Here is a 19,288-nt window from a genome sequence, read left to right on the forward strand (position 1 = left end):
AGCAAAAAGATTTGGTCTCTTATTTCAAGGTTGCCTGTGGAGATTCACTTGCCTTCTCAGCCTATACCTGGTTTAAATTTCAACTTCTGAAGTCTGCTAAGAGGCAAGATTGATAAGAGGACTTCCAGTAAGTGTGTCTGGGGCAAAGACTTCCAACCAGGTGGTCTTCCACCACCCCCATCCTTCCCAGGTAGATCCCAATCAGGCAGCAACAGTCAGGCTCCTCTCCCCACTCCAACTGAGTTTTATATGGCATAAGCCATTTTAAGAGCCATAAATCTACTTAAGCATCTTAAGCCAATCTAGATTCTGTAGCATCAATTTGATCTTAAAAGTCTTACCAGTTTACAGACAAGTAAAGCCTTTCAGCACCTGATCTGAGGCCTTAAAACTGCATTAAGAGAAAAAGATGCTGTGAAGCAAGAGGACAGAAGCCCAAAGACTAAACAAGCCTGAAATTTGTACATTAGTGCTCTTATTTTCACATTCTCTCCCCTTCCTTTAACAGCGGACACTTCTTTCACTCCCCTGAGATTTGTGCAGGACATGAATGGAGCTGCACAGCTGCAGCAATTCCTGAACAGCACAAGTACAGGCTTCTGCAGCTCCATTAGTAATGGTCAGCAGAATGTGGGGTTAAGGGAAGGGGTTAAGTGTCTGCTGTCTTCTAGCAGGGTACAACTCAACACCATGATATTAATCTCAGTACTTCAGCCTCCCCCACATGCTTTCTCTGGACAAGCTCTGCCTGATACAACTACATCATTCAGTACAGTTCTTTGTACAGAAATATCTTCTCCAGCACTTTATTTATCCTAAGTGCTGCCTTCACTCACTCCTATTAAAACAAACAAAAAACCCAAAGAAAAAGCCACCACCAACAACCACCACCTCTTTGAAGATGTATCTCCCTGCAACACAAACACTTGCAAATGTTACAGGTAGGGATCACGGGGTTGCCAGTGCTGCTCTTCTCTTAAACCAGAGTCTCAGCCCACGGTATTTCAGACAGCTGACGCACGTCTTGGCGAAGGCAGCAGTTCTTGTCTCTCCTCTCAATCCAATTATAAACTCAGACTCATTTCCTGAGCTCTTGTGAGGGAGTACATCCACGCTCCAGCATATCCTGCGACTAGACAAGCTGATACTACAGTGAAATACTTAACCCATTCATGTCAGACAAAATTCTCTATATTTGCACATATTCTCTACTGCCTTGCAAATGTTTCAGCATTTAGAAGATTAGGCAGAAATCCCAGATTATGACAAAGTTGTGTGTCTCAAACAGTGCCCAAAGCTCACGTTTGTCAGCTCCAACAGTAACAGGTGAAAAGCTTTCCGATCTACGGCAAAGGACGAGGCCAAAGGACAGAGTACCACCCCAGAACCAGGGATCTGAGTTTGCACTGACTTTGGAGAAGTCAGATCAAAACCTGCAAAAACAGAGGAACACTTCCAAGTGAGATTAACAGAGTCAAAACATTTTCAGGTAGATTTTAGAGGAATGTGTTTAGTTATTTCACTTCAGCCACTTATCCCAGTTATGCTGCCATCCTCTATAGACTCTGATTCCTCAGGCAAGAGACTGACCCTGTCAAAAATGTAAAGAAACAGTGCTGAGCTGCAGCTAGAGATAGCTGGAAAAGATTAGGAACACTGCAGTGCAGAAATGGGATTGTCTCAAGCAAAGTTTCAGTATGTAACCTTGCAATCTAATTAAAAGTTTTACTTGAGTGATTCTGGAGTGACTCCCAGCCTCCCTCAGAAGACAAGACTACTTTTCTGCACTCTTAAAGCAAATCTCCCTCTTTTAACACAGCATCCCAGAGCCTCATTTCTGAAAAGCAGTTCCGGAAAAGTCCATCATCCCCCATCTGTGTTACCAGGTCCCACCATGAAATTGACACTGAGGTTTTAAGAACAAAGCAAATTCAATTACATATTGAACTACATATTGTATAACAAAGCAAATTCAATTACATATTGAACTACATATTGTATATCTAAAATTAAAACCACCAAAAAAAGCACCCTCTGTAGTCTTAGCAGTACCTTAATAATACCAACAAAATCTTCATTGCTTGTGGGACTCTGTAGCTTCCACCATATAATTCCCAAGTTGATGCCTGGATTTGATGTAGCACAGAAATTCCACCATTTACTATCAAGGGCAGAAGTACAGAAGCAACCAAGTAGCACACAATTTGATGCAAGCAACAAGAGTTTAGGGTAAGTACTTCACAAAATCCATTCTTGAAGATATTCAAAAGACATCTGGACATGATCATCAAGGTGGACACGGATATCAAGGACCAGTAGTCTTTAATATCTTTACTGACAACACAGATAATGGCATCAACTGCACATTCAGCAAGTTTGTAGATGATCCAAAGCTGCATTGTATAGGTGGCAGAACAGAAGGACAAGGTGCTATCCAGAAGGACCTGGAGAAACTCAAGAAGTGGGGCCCATGAGAACCTCATCAAGTTCAACAGGTCAAAGTGCAAGGTGCTGCACCTGCGTTAGGGCAATCCCAGATATAAGAACAGTCTGGGACAAGTCCTTGAGAGCAGCCCTGCAAAGAAGCACTTGGGTGGATCAAAAGCCAGACATGAGCCACCAGTGTGTGCCTACAGCTCAGAGAGCCAAACACATCCTGGGCTGCACTGAAAGCAGAGTGACCAGCAAGTCAAAGGAGGTGATTCTCCACCTCTACACTGCCCTAGTGAGACACCACCTAAAGCACAGCATCCAGCTCTGAAGTTCTGAGCAAAGAAGGGCATTGGCCTGCTAGAGCTGATCCAGAGAAAGGTCACAGAGATGATCTCTCTACGAAAGATCCTACAAAGACAGGCTGAGGAAGTTGGGGTTGTTCAGCCTGAAGAGGACTCCAGGGAGGCTTCATTGTGGCCTTCCAGTTCCTAAAGGGGACTTGTAAAAGAGGAAGAACAACTTCTTACTTTGTAGGTAGATAGTGACAGGACAAGGGGGAACAGTGTCAAACTAAAAGAGGAGAAATTTACATTAGACATCAATAAGGAATTATTTTCTCAGAGGGTGGTCCGGCACTGGAACAGGTTGCTCAGAAGTAGTAGATGCCTCATCCCTGGAAGTGTTTGAGACCAGGTTAGACGGGCCCTGAGCAACCTGATCTAGTTAGGGGGTGTATCCCTGCTCATGCCTGGGGGTTGAATTGATGAGCACTAAGGTCCCTTCCAACTCAAACCATTCTGTGATACGGTCCTGGTGGGCAACCAGTTCCAGGTGGCTCTGCCCTAACAGAGGGGTTGAACCTCCAGAGGTCCTTCCCACCGTAACCATCCTGTGATTAACACAATGGCTGTAATAAGTCACAGGCTGTTCCTTCAGATTCTCCAAGGATCCTCCAGGGACCTCTCTTCTTCAGGAACACAAGGAGTCCTGGCACCCTGACTTAGGGCAGGTCTGTGGCCTAACCTTCATCTTGTGAAGAAGATTTACAAATACCTACCTGCTGACAAAAAAGTTACATTTTCTCCCACACTTTCTAAACTGAAATATGGACAGAGACTTCATGGGAGACTTTTCACTTCTGCACTTCTACCCAGTGCACAGGAGTATTATGACAGCTGACAAGCAAAGCAAAAGCATTTGCAGCAGTAGAGACTACGCTGGTTTCTGTTACGAGGCCACAGGAAAAAGCTGAAAGATTCTGAGAGGGGAAAAAAGTCTGTATTTTCATAAAAGGGACAGGCTTACACTTCACTCACTAAATGAATGAGCAAGCAACTTTTTGGGCCTGACATGTGACTCCAGACACAGAAGCAGCTCTTGGCAAGTACAAAAGCCATGTACTTCCCCCTGACACCCCTTCTCCAGGAGGGAAGTGAATGTATGCCTCTGCAGCAGCAAGAGTTCGCTCTTGTACAGAAAGAAAAAGTTGCAGTAGACAAATAAACTACCTGTGTTACTGAGCTGAAGCTGCCTTTCGGCAGGAGCCTCTCCTCCTTTTACCCTTTATCAATTGTACGGAACCCAAGGAAACCAGACTCAAGTTAGGCCTTTGAATTTCCTTGTCAGACTCCTCAATTTACTTTTCATCCACTCCAGTGCAGTTTCCTTTACTCCTCCAGTAACTCTCCATTGCATGCTCTCAGGTTTCCCTAGCCCAATTCCTCAGTCCAGAAAAATGCTGATACAAAAGCTTCCAAACACATGTCATTTCATCTAGAGATGTCAGCTTGCCCTTCAGAAGCACTGGGAGAGCCACTTCTGTGCTCAGGACACAGTAATTTTTAGCACAATCACACAAATCTCCCCAAAATAGAGCACGGCAATCTCCACGTGAGCTTCCACAAAGGATGCACACATAACACCAAAAGAAGGGACATTTTCTAGAAGTACTGTTAATTTTGCCACACAAAAGTTACTAGTTGCATGGTTAAGGTGCACTCCTACTGTAGCCTGGCACCTTATTCTGCTGTCCATGATAAAGATCAGCTTTTTGCTTAGCAGTAATGACAAACCACCAGATTTTTTCCCTTCTCGGGACTTGACTAAGTAAGTTTACAATTTTGAGTTGTACTGACAAACAAGTGTAATTACTTAAAACTTAAAGTACAATTTCTCAAAGGCAAGTAACTTCCAAGTAGTAAGCGGTATAGAAATCCTATTAACATTTCTGCACTTGGCTTATCTGAGAGCACAGCATGAAATATCTGTGAAATTGTAAAACTCTGCCTAGTCAGCAGCAAAGTGCATTAGTATGATAAATTCACAGACATACAGCCCCAGAAATGTTTCAGGTCATAAGAACCTGCTCCTGATCCCCCTTCTTCAACCAGTCAATTCACACCTTTACACCAGTAATGGGTTTTGCTACAAACCCTTCAGAGAACCAACCTGTTCATGAGGTACCTAAAAGCTGACAATAGACACTGAGCCAGTTACAGCTTTTCCAAGCAGAAAAGCCCATAATGAAGACAAGCTCTTATTATTCATCTACATTTCTCACACTGCAGAGTTTCAGCGCACCCTCCTAAACTTAAGGAAGAACAACCTAACAAAGCAGTGCTAATGGCACACCACCAGATTGCTGACATAAAGTACTTGTGCAGCAGCTCACTATTACTGGGAATCTCTCACTTGAAAACCAGAATAAGTTGTGTTGCTTTCCCTGCGGCATCAAACAAGACACATTACCCACTCCTTTACAGTCCAGCACTTTACCAGTCACCCATTCAACTGTGCAGTGCTTGAAGTGTCCTGTTCCAGATGGAGTGTGCCATCTTCTTGCCCATACTGCTAAATTCCTCATCCAGCTGGGAGGCACCAATTCCTACAGTGCTTCCAAACGGATTTGGAGCAATAGCTATCACTACTTAAAGGATCTTGGACACATCCTGCCAGGCCTGCACATTGGACAAACTCAGGATGTGGGCTTGAATACTTCTGCACTGCTCTTAATCTCATTTAACAGATAAGAGGGAGAATCCTTCAACTGTGCATGCAGCAACCAGCAGCAATTCACTAACAAACCAACTGCACTGACCAGCTTTTTTTTTTCTAATATAATGTAGATAATGCATCAACCTTTAGATTATTATGACCACTGAAGTTGCCATTATATTAATAAGTACTCTGAGATTTTATCTGATTGATCTGTCCTTGACTGACTTTTAATGCTGCTTGAGCTGAGTAAATCCTGTTAAGAGACATTTGCCCCTACTCCAAGTCACACTAGGACAGTAAATTAAATGAAACTGTTAGCCTAGAGAGATATTGCTGTCACATAAATCAACAGACAGTCATAAAACACTAATCACTCCAAAAGCTGAAGCTGGCAAAGATAAGGGTCAAGCAAGTTTGTCCAATGATGATTCCACAAAAAGATATGAAGCTTTAAAGGACTCCCAGGTCCTAAAAGACTTGAGCATACCTTCCTCCATCAGATCAGACTCTGAACATGAGATGCTACTTTTTGCTGCTGGGTGACATTACAGGCAACCTGTATTTTCTTTTTAACAACCTACACAGATCCAGATCATGAAAGTACTAATCTCTCAAGATCTCCAAGCAACATTAATATATCTATGCACCATTGCATATTTATGCACCAAGACGTGTTCCAGCCTATTCCATACAAAGGGAAGTTTTCCTAAATATCAGCATGCTTAGATAAGCATTCAGGCTTCTCATTTATATTTCACAGCAAAGTAAGTAGAATGAGTTCAACCATTCATTTTACTGAAATACAAGATAATGGACAAAACTGGAAAGACCTATCAAATGCACACAAAGTCAGGCAGGCGTTTTTCCTGATTCTGGTGCAGTTGATGTGATGAAAACTACAGGGGGAGGAAAGAAGTACAGGTTTAAAGGAGCAAAGTTTGAAAGATATTGAGCTTCATCTCTAAAAGTAGACAGGAAATGAAAGAAAGGAAGGGGAGGAGGTGACTGGGGTTTTTTTTAGTTTTATGTGGGTTTGGTTGTTTGTGGGTTTTTTATGTTGGGATTTGTGGTTGGGTTTTTTATTTTTTTGGTAAAGAAAGCACACCTCCACTGATTTTAGTAACCAGCTGCTCCAAACTGCACTGTGCCACAAGTTGCCTCCTCCCAGTGTTTGACCTGAAACAGAACATCAGTGCAAACTCCAAGAATAAAGCTTTACACTGTTATGTGAAATCTAAGTTTAGCAGCACTTCCTATTGCACAAGCTAATTCATCACACAGCTCATTTCACAACTGTAAATGTCAAACAAAAAAATACATGTACTATTCTGAGTGCTGGTCATGCCCTAGTTTAATGGATCCATTGTGTTTAACAGATTAGTCTGGTAAACTTTTCAAGCTTTATGGTTAAGGACTGCTCTAGCTGGTACCCAGGTTATTGTTACACCATATTTAGCACATCACAGCTCAGCCATCAGCACAAAAAACTACTCAGAATAACTCAGAGCTTAAACAGCTATGAACAATGCAATCCACAATTTTTCATTCTGGTAAAAACTTGACCAGGATATTGAACAGGTGGAAGTTGAAACACTGCCTTGCATACTGCTAGTCCTCAGTTGTCAATCCACAAGTGTGCCCTGTAGTAGGGAGCTGTGATACAGCATCATTACTAAGAAGCCATCACATCCCTCAGAAATGCTGCTGGCACCACCTTGCATGAAGGGCAACGAAGGCCTCTCCAGTAATATCACCTTGGAAGAGGAAGGCTAGAGAAGTTATTTTACTTGGCACTTGCTCTATCCTTAATTCATCAGTTTTCCCTTATAAAAATATTAAAATGTCTTCTCAGCTCCTCTTGACAAAACACAGAGGTCTGGCTTTGACTTCTGTATCCCTTTTCTCATATTCTCACTTTCTCAGAAGTTGCTTTTGAATAGGAAAATACTCTTCATTGGGGATGGGAGGGAAGTATGTTTCTGGGATTCACCAAGGTGAAGCTTGGTCTTGAATTGTAAATAAGAAACAGAAGCATACTAAAGACTTCATGTATCAGTGTGCTAACACAGAATGAAAGTCTGCAAATTCACTCCAGTAAAGTTCTCCCTTTGCCATTTATCCCAAAAACACTTCCTCACTACAGAGGAAGTACTCAGCATGTCACTGTGCTGACTCCATTGACACTCAAGTTTTCCTTCTTATACAATCTCCAGAAATCTGTCATGCCAAAAAACCTGCACAGTGACAGGCACAGAAGCCAATCGAAACCACTCAGCTTCAAAGCAGCAACTCCAACAGGTTTCATTTGCTACTGTTCAGAAATGTGCAGAAACTAATTCTCCCTGCTCACCACTGCCCATGAACCACAGTATTCATGTTCATCTGCAATTCACACACCAAGGTAGCACAGCAGGATGCCCCAAATATCCTTTAAGGTTGGTGTAAATTTCCCAGTTAAAGATCTGGTCAGTATCTGTGTTTTACCATAGAATGGTTTGGGTTGGAAGCGAACTCTAGTTCCCCTGCTAGGGACACCTTAAACTAGATCAGGTTGCTCAGAGCCCCGCACAGTATTTCCATTGGAACTTTCAAATGTCCAGTGGACCACCAAAAACCTCCAGTGTTTTGAGGAATCAAGCATCCAACACCTCTGTGGACAGCCTGTTCCAGTGTTTCACCATCCTCATCATAAAAAATTTCTCTATATCTAGTCTGAAGCTACCCTCCCCTTGAGTTAAAACCACTACCCCTTGTCCTATCACAACAGGTGCTGCTAAAAAGTCTGTTGCCATCTTTCTTATAAACCTCCTTTAACTACTGAAAGGCTGCAGTAAGATTTCCCTGGAGCCTTCTTTTCTCCAGGCTGAACAAGCTCATCCCTCTCAGCCTTTCTCATATAATAGGTGTTCCACCCCTCCAATGATTTTTATGGCCCTCCTTTGAACCTGCTTCAACAGGTCCAAGTTGTTCCTGTTCTAGGGAGCATAGAACTGGATACAACACTCCAGGTGGGATCCCATGATATCGAAGAAGAGAGGCAGAATCACCTCCCTTGACCAGCTGGCCACTGCTGCTTTTGATAAGGCCCAGGATGTGTTATGGCTTTCTGGGCTGGAAGCACACACTGTTGACTCATGTCCAGCTTTTCATACACCAGCACCAGCCTAAGTCCCTCTCTGCAGGGCTGCTCTCAATCCCTTCACTCCCCAGCCTGCACTGATACCACAGGTTGCCTTAACCCAGAATAATTTACAGGAACAAATTACACACTTAAGAGTGAGAACAACTTGCAGCTCAGAAGTTGGTGTATTAAGCAATGCACCACCATTTGCTTGGGGAGAATTAGGCAGAAGGCTCACCTACCATTACAGCTGTGCCATGAGAGCACCAATCACCTTCCTTGCAGGATCGCTGGATTGTTAAAACCAAGTCCTCAAAACAACATTTGAACCTGAAGGACTCCCATACATACACCAGGAAAACCATTAAACTCCTGCTTCTTTACAGAAGTGCTAACTCTGTATTGTCCAGCTAACTCAATCAGTGGGTTAGTGCAGCCCAGCACACAGAGGCCATCAGTGGGTTAGTGCAGCCCAGCACACATCCTGCAGTACATGCAGCACCTCTCTGGCCCTTGTTACGTGCCTGGTGAGCAGCTGGCTTTTTCCTCCTCTGATACTAAACAGAATTAAACAAGTTTATATTGAATGTCAGCACTGCTGGAAATGAATAATCAAGAATGTATTTGCAGCAGACCAATTTCTGCAGAAAAAGTCAACAGTTGGAGACACCACAGTCCAAAACAGAACTCTTCTCCCTACACTGAATCAGAGATTCCTCCAGAAAACCAAAAGCAACTAAGTTGACTGAGATTAACCTGAAGGGCAGAAAAGCAAAATTTGTTTGCATCTAAAAATCAAGACTATATTCAAAAAGAGCACTGCACTATATTCAAATTCAGTCACTGCATTTCACTTTTCCCAAGAGGCATACTACTACCTGCTTAATGTCCACACTAGTTCTGCTATATCAAGTTTTAACAAGTTCCATATACAAAGTTCAAGTAGCAGTTCCCAAAGTACAGACAGGTGTCTCTGTTGTACCTCATCGTTTACTACAAGTGCTCTAAGAAATTCAAATGTATTTTAGGAAGGCTAGTATTTAAGACTGATTGCTATAAACAGTTATTTAAATGGTAGCAGCAACTGTTTATTCCTTCATCAGAGTTTTCAGGCAAGGAAGTTTAGAGTGGGTATCTAAAACACATCTTTACTGCAGTTAAGGACTGCTTTATTGGAGAAAATAACAGTAATGTTTCAGAGTTTCCCCTCCTTCCAAATTATTGCACTTATATCACATGGCAGTAGCAGCCAGCTAGAAGTGCAGTAGAGTTTTTGGCAGTTAAATTACATAAACAACTTCCATGACTCACAGGATCCCCCAACAAGCTTGGGGCTGAGGCCCCCACACACCCTGAACCAGGAGCTGCTGGAAAAAGGTACTGTGCAGGGATCCAACCATGGCCTGAGCCCTGGAGGAAGTAGAGAGCCAGACCCACAATGTGTTCAGTCTTGTTCAACAGGAAGATCAGGGATGAACACCTGCTTGGCCAACAGCAGCACAGCACCAGTTTGCCATTTCAGACAATGGGAGGCTGGGGTTGTGACCTTCTTCAGATGTCCAGACAGTTCTCTTTGGGGGCCTCTGCAGGAACTTCTGTTCCCTGCTCCTTCAAGTGTCTGCAGAGGTGGTGACAGACCACACAGCAATGCTCTGAACACAGCACGTGGACCCATCCCTTTCTTGAGGGCCCAGGACATACTTGGGATACCAGAGCTGCACAGGGGCCCCTATATGGCATACTTGGGATACCAGAGCTGCACAGCACCTAAAGAGGCTGCCCAGGCAACAGACAAAAAGGCTTCTCACAATTCAGAGCACAAGAAGGTAAAGCATACCTGCCATGCAGGGACTACAGCAGTCTTAAGAGAAAGACAAGTCATTTCAGGTCTTTCCTTTCACTCAAGAACAAACTGCCTGTTAAAAAAAACCCAAAAAACAGTTTTGGAAATTGCAAGTAGCTTGCTGAGGAGACGAAACAGAGCATGAATGGTGCTTTTATGAGCTCATAGCTCAAAGCAAAGCACATTGCAGTAAAACAGCCTGTTTTCCTTCTGCCAAGACGGTGACATCTGGCAAGAGGAAAGTCAATATTTAAATCAGGCTCCATTCCCACCCCATGCCTAGGCTGGTAGTACTTCTGATGCTCCTCAGAGCTGAATGCACGTCAGCTCTCAGCAAAGCCTCTTCAGGGACTGCCTGGCGCAGGTTTTGGTGCTATGGAAACGGCCAGCACAGCGGCGTGTGAGCCGCTCACACACACACCGAGCCTGTGTGTGTGCGGTCACAGAGCTAACCTCTGCAGCAGCAATCAAAGCAGCTCTCAGCACTCAGCAGGGTAAAAACAGTGACTGATCTGGGGGCTTTCTGCTCTGCCTTCCCCTGCTTTTCAAGACTCCTCAGATGTAGAGATGTAGGCAAAACACTTTTTGAGATGTGCTGAAGGGATTTCTCTTCTGCGTAACAGTACAGACACCAGAGAGAAAGGTGCACTCCAGCCAGTGGGAGCTGTGCCCATTTCATAACCCAGACCCTTCTTTTGAGTAGGAAGTACTGGTTCCTACTTAAAGGACAGCTTCTTTAGAGATGCTTATAGGCAAGTCCTTGTACAGCCCCATTCCTGGGAACCTGTGTGAGGAAAAGCAAGGGACATCAAAACTCTGATGTACTCGTGCAGGGACTGCAGGGTATCAGTAGACGCAGTTCAATGAAATGGCCTTCTTCAAAGGCAGCCTGTCCTGGCAGCAGCTGCAAATGTCCACCACTGTGTTATTCCCAGGGACTGGACTGCTGTAGAACTCTGCAATGAACATCAGACAGGGATGACTCGAGTAGAAGCATAAGGGGAGTTTCTTTCAAATTCTGCTATCCTGATCAAATTAATCAAGACTTTCTAATGTCATGATGTGATAAACACTTAGGAGAGAACAAACAAAGAGGCATGAGTAAGATCACTTCTTGCTCATCTTGGGAACCCGGCTAGTAGTTTAATTAAAATATTTTAGGCAAAAAGTAAACAATGCAAAAGAGACACAAGCAACATCCCCAATGCCCATAACTGAAATACACAGCTTTGCCAGGCTAAGGAGCAGTTAAAAAACATTACTTACAAAGCTTTGTTTTCAATCTTTTTGAGTTTTTTCTCATGAGCCAACATCACTGCCATACATGGAGTCCAATCCTAGCTAAGCACAGGAGGAGGACCTGTCTGAAAACACCAACTGCAGCCCAGGCTGCCTCCCTTGGCACATCTTTTCATCTCTGTCCTGGGGTTAGGGGGCTCTGATGAAGCACCACTTCCCTCTAGCTGCTAGACAAGGGAAAGCTAAACAGGAAAAATACCTGTTCTTCTGCCTCTGCTTGCCTAACCCACCACCCCCAGCAAGCAGCAGGCGCTCCCCAGGCTCTTTGTTACTCCACAGTACAGCACAGGCATTGCTAGTGACAGCACATAAGCTTTGAGCCAAGTTTGCAAGGCCCCAGCACTAGAGACTTGTCAGGCTTGCTCTGTTTCTATCCCTCCGAATTTGCCTGTGGGTTTGTTTTACTTGGTGTGTCTCAGAGTAGAGACAGAGAATGTGAGAATACAGGCATGGTACAAGTAAGGAAGCACCAGGCAGACAATGTAGATCCCATGGCTATAAGTCATCAGTCACCAGTGGAAATGTGCAGTTGGACAAAACTATTTTACAGATAACAGAGAACAAAGGAATAATATCTAGCATATATAAAAGGCACTTTCTATAATAGATTTGGATGAAATACAGAGCTTGCAAAGCCATGAAAGAAACAGCAGATATGTAAAATGCAAACCTAACAGAAGGATTTCAGTGGATCCTACAGTGAGGAAGAAACCACCACCATCCTGTTCCTCCCAGAGGAGCCACAATATGACAATTTGCTCTAATACACCTGCCACCACCAAAATGATACTAACAGCCTCAGAAGCCAGGGGAAGTATGATTAAACCACCAAGAAAAAGGTGCAGAAACTAAGTTTGTATGTTAGCTTTATTATAACTAAGACTTCATCTGCATAACAGTCTTTTTCTAAACTAATTATTGAATTAGACTGCTAAAATTTCAATCACACTAACAATAAACAGGTTTTCTTTCCATGTACACACACAAAAAGTGTGCTTCCTCTTTATCTATGAAGTTTTTAAGCACAGTACACATTTGTTGTTCTGCTGGGAGGCTACAGGCAGGACAGGGGCAGTTCAGAAGCCTGTCACTCCAAACCACAAGTGTCACAGCAGGTACCTACAGACATGTTCTGCAGAACACATGTGTCACAGCAGGTACCTACAGACATGTTCTGCAGAACACGTGTCACAGCATGTCTATAGACCTCAGTTCTGCAGAAAAGGGAGCATTCCAGCCTTGGTCAAGGCAGCATTTGCTGGGCCACTCCACTGTCAGTCAGCATCCAAGGACACTTACTGCTCTGCTCTCACACTCTGGAATAGAGAAGTCAGCTTGCAAAACAGGAAAGCTGTCTCTTTCAGTGACAGCATTCACACCACAGCAGTGGTGCTGGCTTCTCTCTAGATAGCATCAATCCACCCCTTTCTGCTCAGGAGCAACCAACAGCACAGTGAGCATTTTTCCACATACCAGCATTTGCTGGCAGCCAGCATTGCGCTGCTCCCCCTACCCCAGCCAGGGACAAGTGGCTGCAGACTCCTGCAGCTATACTTGTACTTGCACTAGCAGAAAATCCATACAGCCATCTACACCTCTGCCAGAAAGAAGTGTTTTCATAGCAGGGCAAGGATAATCCAGACCAGTTAGCCTGACTCATGGTATCATCCTGCCAAACAGCCAAAGCCAACACACAGCTGTATATTCTTTCACTTCTGCTCCCTTAACTAGAGGCAGAGGAAAAGGAGGAAGACAAGTAAGAAGAAAAGACAGGAGTGACACTGAACCTTCAGGAGAGATCCAGATTAGAAAGTTCTGGGTAGCTGGTCTGTTACTGCAGCCCTTTTGAAAAGAGAAGGCTTGCAGTAGAAAGCCTGTCCTCCAATACAAGGTTTTTGAGTGAAGGTTCCCAATCACTCTGGCTAACACACCCTAATATGAGTAATTCTGAAGACACTCTCCACCTTTAACAGGAGAGAAAACTGTCCCTCTGGAGACTTAAATTGAAGCTGATACAGAGTGACTGTGTTGGCTGAACAAGAGCATTTCAATTTAGTGCTTAATCTCACTTAATGCTTGCTTTCCCTTTCAGTCACCCTTTGTTTGACATTTTTCTGCTTACTCACTGCAGGATATTAAAAGAACAAGGGTAAACCCCTCCCTTCCTCCATATAGAAAATCTCAAATTAGAAGTGCCCACATTACAAAGTGCATCACATTTCTTCAGTGGAGAAAACAGTGGGGTCATCATTCTCCTACCTGGAGCATCTTGTAAAAGCACAAAAGCCCCACACCCATCGGGTGTCTACTGCACAGGGCCCAGCAAATGACACTGTTGCTCTCTCCTACTAAATTAGGAAGGAGGAGTTTGGATTATTTTCTTTTGAAAATTGGTCATGAAACATTGGCTTTCAAGAACACTCCCTGCAATGTATCTGCTGCCATGGAAACATCACTTTTTGAAGAGATATAGCACATATCCTCCCTTACCTGCAGCAATGTCCAGCACCCTCAGGTATCAGCAATCCACAAACAGCTCACTGATTTTACATGGCAAATCTAGGGCCCTGTTTTCCTTTTCTCTATACTGGCTGAGGGACTTCCTGCCAATAAAAACTGCCAGGACATCTTCCTGTTAAAGGAGCAAACAGTTGTGAAGAAACAGGACAAAGCCTTTACAACACTCAGGTAGCCAAAGCAGATTTTGGGATGTCCTTACCCAGCAGGGTCAGCACATGGCAGAAAGCATCAGAAGCCCCAACACCCACCTCCTTTATCACCCAGCTCCTCCTGGGACTACACTGACATCTGGCTCACAAAGCAGATGTTGTTAGTCAAAGGCTGCTGTATTCAGCAGCTGTGGAAGACAAGGGGAAAAAAATGTACACACAAGATAGACAGGAGCATGAATAGAGATATGAATGACTTAAAAATGAAGAGAGAGAACATTCCCAAGGCTGAGCAGTGCAGTATGTGGTTACTGACAGCCCTTGCAGATGGAAGGGGCTGTGCTCTGCAGCCTCCAAGCACAGTTCACAGCAGCTCAACAGCACTAGTGCCCAGGCCAGGAGAGGTGTTAACATATGGCAGCCAACTTTCAGCCATGAAAACCAGCTCTTCCCACTTCAGCCACAAAACATCCAGATCAAGCAGAGCAAGGCACTTGCTCAGCCTCCACCAGCACATTCTTAAACCAAAGCCAAGTTGCAGTGCTTTATTTTAGGCCAGAAATGTCAGCCTGGGCCTCCAAGGCCTCCCATTGCTTTGGTGGGCATTCGCCGTGGGAGAAAGGGGGAACTCGTGGGCTGCTTCAAAGTGTGGGAAACTGGAATAAAAAGGAATTGCATCGGTTTCATGTTGGATTTTAAAAGCCCCGAGCAGTTACAGCTTGGCCTCATTGGAGGATCAAAGGATCCTTAGCTAAGCTTTCCCTGCACCAAAAGGGTGAGAGCAGACCTTATTCTGCCTGAGTGAACGACTGCATTGACTGCTTGGGACAGCATTCATTGTAGGGAACAGGGAAAAAGATCCATGCATACCACAAGCAACAGATTCTTTCCACAGCTGGAGCACTGGGCTGGCCCCTTCTCCATACCCTACTGAAGTAGGTGTGAGCATGAATGAAGAGTTCAAGTTACCCTGCAATGCTCCAGCACTGCAGAAGGCAGGAACAGCTGACACTGCCCACCCAACAGTTGTGCATCAGCTGCTGCAGTGTCCCTCCAACACAGCACACTGATCCCCCACATCTCTGTACCTCATTCATGCACTGGCTGAGAGAGGAGGACAGCAATGCCATCAAATAACTATGTAATGCCATCTCACTGCATCAGGACCCTCAGCCTGAGTCAGAACAGGCTTTCCCCACCAATACAGCTTTTCTTGCAAAAGAAATGAAAGCCTGCTGCTGTTCAAGGGACCTACTCATGTAAGTCTTCTGATATTTCTACTGTCTTCAAGTCACTGTTACAGACATTCAGCTCAGTGAAATCATTCTTTCTTTGCAGTTCCCACAACAGCTGTCCACTTGTATTTACTCATAAGTGTTTGATTTCACAATTGCACATTAAGTGAAAAAAAAATAATCATACCGACAGCAAGTACCTAGTGATAAGAAAACAAATAAAGCAGTAGGAAAAGGTGCAGCTTTGTCCAATAGGACAATGGGGGAAACCTTGTCCTACTGCCAGCAACAAGTTCTTTCTGCACAAGAAAGAATATTGAAGTCTATGTTGTCAGCCCCAAAAGTGCAAGTCAAGGCTCCAGGAAAAGAAAGGCTTACATAGTTTCTCAAGAAATCACATGTAGTGTTTTGGGACCCCTTTTAAGTACCACAAAAGCCTGAAGATTTTGAAAGACACCAGATTACATAAGTGAAGTGTTGCTGAAGCATAAGAGGAACCCCTGAACATAACACTGGAGATGGATAATCAGTTGCCAGATAACTGCTGTGGTGCATGTGTTTGTGAGACTGCTCAGTGGCAGTCTCCTCATTCAGAACACTGCTTCCACTGTAGGGGCAGCTTCATCCTTATTTTTCCACTGGTAAACTGTACCAGCATCAGCAGTAACAGTGGCAAGTCAGAGAGAGACGCATTTTGCAAGCAAAATCAGGTGTGGTTGTGGTTTGGTTGTTTTGCTTTCTTTTGGTCGGGGAGAGTAGGGAGGAAGAAGGGACAACAGCATCTTTGTGAAAGCACAACTGCAGTTATTAATCTATTCAGCAACTAAGTCCATACAGTGAATCAGATTTTTGTTCATGACAAGTTAAAGCAAAGCAAAAGAACAAGGGACTCCTCATCTCACAATAATATTCTATCCATTTGGCTTGAGCTGACACTACTGCTTTGGTGCCTGTAATCACAGAGCAAGAGACTCTGAGTGCTTGGAGACCCATTTCCAGAGCTGTTGGAGTGCACTGAGAATCACATGGAGCCTTCCAGCCAGTCCAAATATCCCTTCACTGAAAACAAAGACACTTCAAGTGAAAAGTTGCTCAGTGATTCTGCTGCTAGGCTAGGAACAACATTTTAGCTACCAAGTACTGCTACCAAACCTGACTGCTCAAGAGAAAGGAGAGACTTAAGAAGGTTCTGCACCTGGAGCATTAGCCTTGTCTAGTTTGGCTGCAGTCTTGACAATAACCTAGATTTTTTTCCTACCTCCTAATTACCGCTATCTGAGAAAGCTGTCACCATAACAACAGAGTGCAACCTCTAACTCGCAATTTTAAACAAATTAATTTCTGTTTGGAAGTGGTAATCCAGAATGTTTATGCTGGCACCAGAGAGAGGACCTGATGGCCTGGACTTTAACCATATATGTTGGCTTTAGTGAGTAATAATATTGTATCATTAAGCAGTTTCCAATGTAAGCACTCCAGTTTGCCAAGAAAGGTGGTCTTTGAAGTCCAATTGGCAGGGTATTAGAAGCCTTTAATTAACTGGCACAAGTGTGTTGACTATTCTAGATTTTTCCACTGTACCTGCAGATCTCCATGAAGAGGAAACAGCATAATCACTCCAAAAAGACGGCAGAGGAAGAAAGTGTTGCACCACGTTTGCTCTGTAACAGTCCCTTACATCACACTAGGTACACTATTCTGACAAACATCGAGGCGCAATACCCTCTTTGTACGAAGCAATTTATAACAGAAATGAGTACAACAGCAAAACAAGCCTCTAGTAGGTATCAGGACTGTCACTAAAGTTTTTCAAAAGATCATGTTATTTTACTCTGCTTTCCCATCATTTGTTGTTCAAGACCCTGCAGTTGCAATAAAGACCTCTGCCTTTTTTTATAGCAGAGCCTCAAGAACTTGGAGACAAATACTGAAATCAGTTTTAATGCTCCTGCAGTTGGAATTAAAATTCTGAAGCAACTGACAGTCATGCTATTTTCTGGCACAATTCTGTTTGTTGGAACCCAAGAATAGGGTTTGGGGGCTGTTTTCTTTCCTTTTTGGGGGGGGTTGTTGTTGGTTTTTTTTTTTGTTTTGCTTTTAATCTATACTGATATTGAAGACAGACACAGGACTTCAAAATGGTTGAAGGAACCTGAGGTGATTCAGCCCCTTACCAGATTACCTTCTGCTCAGGCAGAGATGGCCTAGCCTTTTCTGTAAACACAGAGAAACTCAGAAGGCATTGTTAATTGTACAAGTGTACTACACAATCCCCGAAACACTTAACTGGGAGCAAACCAAGGCTGGCACCTGCTCAGCTGGCAGAGCACAGAGCCTGACCGTGCAGAGTAAGGGGTACATTCCCAGCAGCTCCTGCACCTCCAACATCCCAGCTGCCACAGGTGCAGGCTTCCTGCCATCCCCAGCATGCCAAGCAGGAAAACCCTGAATGAAATCAGCCCAAGGGCACAGACACCGAGCTGGGCCAAGCAGCCCTGCCAGAGCTTACTGCAGGTAACATAGTGATCCCAGCCTGCCCTGCCTCATCTAAAGCACAGCAGCTGGCGTGTCGTCCAGTACCACACCATATAAAAGGCTCCAACTGATTCCTGAATGCTTTGGATAAATACAATACACCTCTGTGGGATAAGCTTATACAGCAAGAGAACGCGCTTTGCTTGCATTCATGTCAGTTTCCATCAGGGCACCAACTATTGTCTTGGGCAAGCAGTCCCAAGGTTTTTGGGTTTCAATAAACCGTGAAGTTTTAGGAAGGCAGGCAGGACACCAGTCTTCCCAGGCAAAACGCGCACCAGTGAAGCACCACAGAGGCGCCGGCCCTGCTGCCGCTCAGCGGCCGGGGGACAGCTGCCCAAACAGAGCTGCCAGCTGTGCAGCAGCCCCGGGCTGGAGAGAATTAAAAGGGAACAAACCCTGCGCACAGCGCTGGTCAATCCAAAGTTGCACACTCGTATAATGGAAGAGCTTTACTTTTACTGCAGGATGAAAGCAGAAAGTTTATGGTGCCCGCGGAGCGCCGCGGGAAGGCCGGGAAGCGCTGCCCGTGCATCCGCGGCTGGGGGGGGCCGGCAGCCGCCCCGCGCTCCGCAGCCGGCGCCGGTTCCGCATTTCCCGAGCCCACGGCGGCACAGCCTTGCCCAGGCCGCGGGCGGCGCCTTCCGCACCGCCCCGGCCGCAGCGCTGCCCGGCCCGGCCGGGCTGGGCTGAGCAGGGCAGGTCCGGGCCGAGCAGCGACGGCTGCGAGAGCCACCGCCGTCCCCGCCGCGCCAGCGCCGCCCGGGGCGCAGCAGCAGCGCCCACCCTCGCCCTACCTTGGTCCCTCGGGGGCTCCATGGTGGCCCCGCGCCCGTCCCCGTGCCCGTCGCAGCCGCCCCAGCCCGGCTCGGCTCGGCTCGACGCCCGCCCCCGCCTGGGTGGCAGCGGAGGCACCGCCCGTGCCCGCGGGGCGGGGCCCGCCCGTCACTCAGCCGTGCGGCCCGCCCAGGTGAGCGAGCGCCGCCCGCCCCGCCCCGCCCCGCCCCGCCCCGCACAGGTGAGCGCGGCACGGCACGGCCCGCATGGGGGAGCGCGGCACGGCACGGCGCGGCACGGCCTGGCCTGGCCAGCCCGGGGGAGCGCGGCACGGCCCGCACGGGGGAGCCGCCCCGAGCCTGCCCCTCGGTCAGACCCT

General features: G+C 45.6%; 1 protein-coding gene across 2 annotated transcripts in view; it reads right to left on the reverse strand.

Annotated features, from left to right (window-relative positions):
- Nucleotides 1-19,060, reverse strand: part of TPD52 (tumor protein D52) — a 41,102-nt gene extending 22,042 nt beyond the window's left edge. For both annotated transcript variants that reach the window (XM_064706265.1, XM_064706264.1), the window contains exon 1: nucleotides 18,930-19,060. In XM_064706265.1, coding sequence (XP_064562335.1) covers nucleotides 18,930-18,951 — 22 coding nt within the window. In that variant the 5' untranslated portion in view covers nucleotides 18,952-19,060. The remainder of the gene's footprint in view (nucleotides 1-18,929) is intronic.
- Between the last annotated feature and the right edge of the window lie 228 nt (nucleotides 19,061-19,288).

Source organism: Zonotrichia leucophrys, chromosome 2, assembly GCF_028769735.1.
Source record: "Zonotrichia leucophrys gambelii isolate GWCS_2022_RI chromosome 2, RI_Zleu_2.0, whole genome shotgun sequence".
NCBI classification, from domain to species: domain Eukaryota; kingdom Metazoa; phylum Chordata; class Aves; order Passeriformes; family Passerellidae; genus Zonotrichia; species Zonotrichia leucophrys.